The 2,144-nt window shown below is 49.2% G+C and overlaps 1 protein-coding gene across 1 annotated transcript; it reads left to right on the top strand.

Moving 5' to 3' along the window:
- Positions 1-7: 7 nt before the first annotated feature.
- LOC101846112 (zinc finger protein 384-like) lies at positions 8-1,972 on the top strand (the record flags this gene model as incomplete). The annotated part of the gene is made up of 1 exon (XM_005113166.3): positions 8-1,972. A coding segment is annotated over one exon (1,395 nt), but the record flags the coding sequence as incomplete, so codon positions are not given.
- Between the last annotated feature and the right edge of the window lie 172 nt (positions 1,973-2,144).

Genomic DNA, 2,144 nt, shown 5'->3' with positions numbered 1-2,144 from the left:
ACCATCATCATCATCAGCATCATCATCCGCATCATCTTCATCTTCATCCTCAGCCGCAGCTGCAGGCTCACCGCCGTCACTGTCCTCTTCGTCGCCATCGACGTTACCCATGCGTCCGATGTTCCAAGGCCTGCCTCTCTCCACCCTCTCCGGCCCGGCTCTGAGTATGGGCATGCTGGGTGGGTCAGCAGCTCTGCTCCGGCCTGGCCCCGTCACGTCCGGCTCGGCAGGTCTTCCCGCTCCTCTCCTGCAGTACCCGGGCATGTTCCCCACCCCAGAAGAGTTAAAATACTTGAGCATGGCTCAGATCCAAGCGGCCAATCAGGCGCAACTAGCTGGGGAAGTCGCAAAGATGAAACCGCCGTATCTGACAAGGAACTATCTAGAACTAGCGATGCTGGTTTGCAACACTTTCCGCGGTAAGCTGTTTCCGTGTCCACATTGTCGCTACGTCACGGATCGCCGTAACAACCTAAAGCGTCACGTAGCAACCATGCACCAAGCTTGTGACAAGCAGCTGGAGTGCTGCGGCGTGACGTTCTCTACGAAAGCCTCTCTGAGAGAACACATCACCATCTTTCACCACAACGGATACTCCTGCGCTTACTGCGGCCGTCGGTTCTGCCGCAAGGCACTTCTAAAGCGACATCTGAGCGTCCACAGCGGACAGAAAGACTACACCTGTCCACACTGCGACTACGCCACTAGCCACAAGTCAAACCTGGAGAGACACAAGAGGATCCACGCGCGACTCCACCTCATGGGTGCATCAGGTCTGGGAGATGCTGGAAGTCATGCCGAACTTCTCTACGGAGACCACGACGACATTAGCGTGGAGAATTCTCCAAGAGCAGAAGACGTCGGGGAGTCGAGCCACTCTCCAGGGGCTGGGGTTCGAAACTTGACCCGAGCCTTCCATATGGACACGGGACCTTCAGCCATGACGTCATTGTCTCTCGCAGGTCACCGGGAGCGATATCACCTCGGCCTGGCTTTGAACTCTGACCCTTTAGGAATGAATAAAATGGAGCTGCCTGAACCTTCAGGGGAAGAAGAAGAAGAAGACTGTGACGTCGACATCGACGATATTGACGATGATGAGGTTGATAACGAAGAAAGTGGCTATGGCGTAAAGGAAATGAGAGACAGCTTTCCTGCTACACCTGGCCAGCCCATCAATCTAATGACTGGGTCAGCCCATCACCGCTGGAGCAGACATCCTCAGCCCAGCCAACTGGACAACGTGCCCATAAACCTTGTCACAGATAGAAACGTCAGAGCCAGTGTAGGAAATGAGGATCGTGTCAAGGGCACACTTTTGGTGGGAACCCGCCAAGATGACGTCAGAAACACCCGTAATGATGGGGTAATGTCACCGCGTTCTGACGCCAGTTCTAAGTGAGCGCCTGGAATCGATGGCTTTCCACTTTAAAAAAAAACTAAGTTGCTTTCTGAGGGCTACGGCTCAAAACTAATCTAAAGACTCTGGAAGAACGTCGTTGGCCAAATGGACACGTCGCAGTTAACAAACACAGTAAAAACTTGCTCGTAAATCTAATGTTTTTCAACCCATTAGACACAAATTGAGTTGTACTAAATTCTTGTCTTGTTGGGTATGTTGGTCATACTTTTGGAATCACACAAAAGGAAAAAGTAAACGCATTTATCAATAGTGTATAATGCAACCCCCACCCCAACCCAGACACTAATTATTCTTTAATATCAAAAGACTGATCGCTTCAAATTTAATAACACAAGATTACTATGTATCGAAGATGGCGCTTTTTATAATTTTATACAATTATAAATATCGTGTATGTTCAACAAAATGAATTCTCCCTCCCCTCAAACACACTCATGCACACGGTCTCGGAAGATTATCATTGGATTCACATTTCTTCCATTTCCAATATGGTCTGGCTGATCCCTCTTTCACTCATTTATCTCATTCCAAACATGTGTTTTCGACAGATTTGAATTAACATTCGCTCGTTCGTTCGTTCGTTCGTTCGTTCGTTCGTTCGTTCGTTCGTTCGTTCGTTGGTTGGTTGGTTCGTTGGTTCGTTGGTTCGTTGGTTGGTTCGTTCGTTCGTTCGTTCGTTCGTTCGTTCTTCTTCTTCTTCTTCTTCTTCTTCTTCTTCTTC

This window comes from Aplysia californica, unplaced genomic scaffold (assembly GCF_000002075.1).
Source record: "Aplysia californica isolate F4 #8 unplaced genomic scaffold, AplCal3.0 scaffold01677, whole genome shotgun sequence".
Classification (NCBI taxonomy): domain Eukaryota; kingdom Metazoa; phylum Mollusca; class Gastropoda; order Aplysiida; family Aplysiidae; genus Aplysia; species Aplysia californica.
This window is presented reverse-complemented; position numbering and strand designations above follow the sequence as displayed.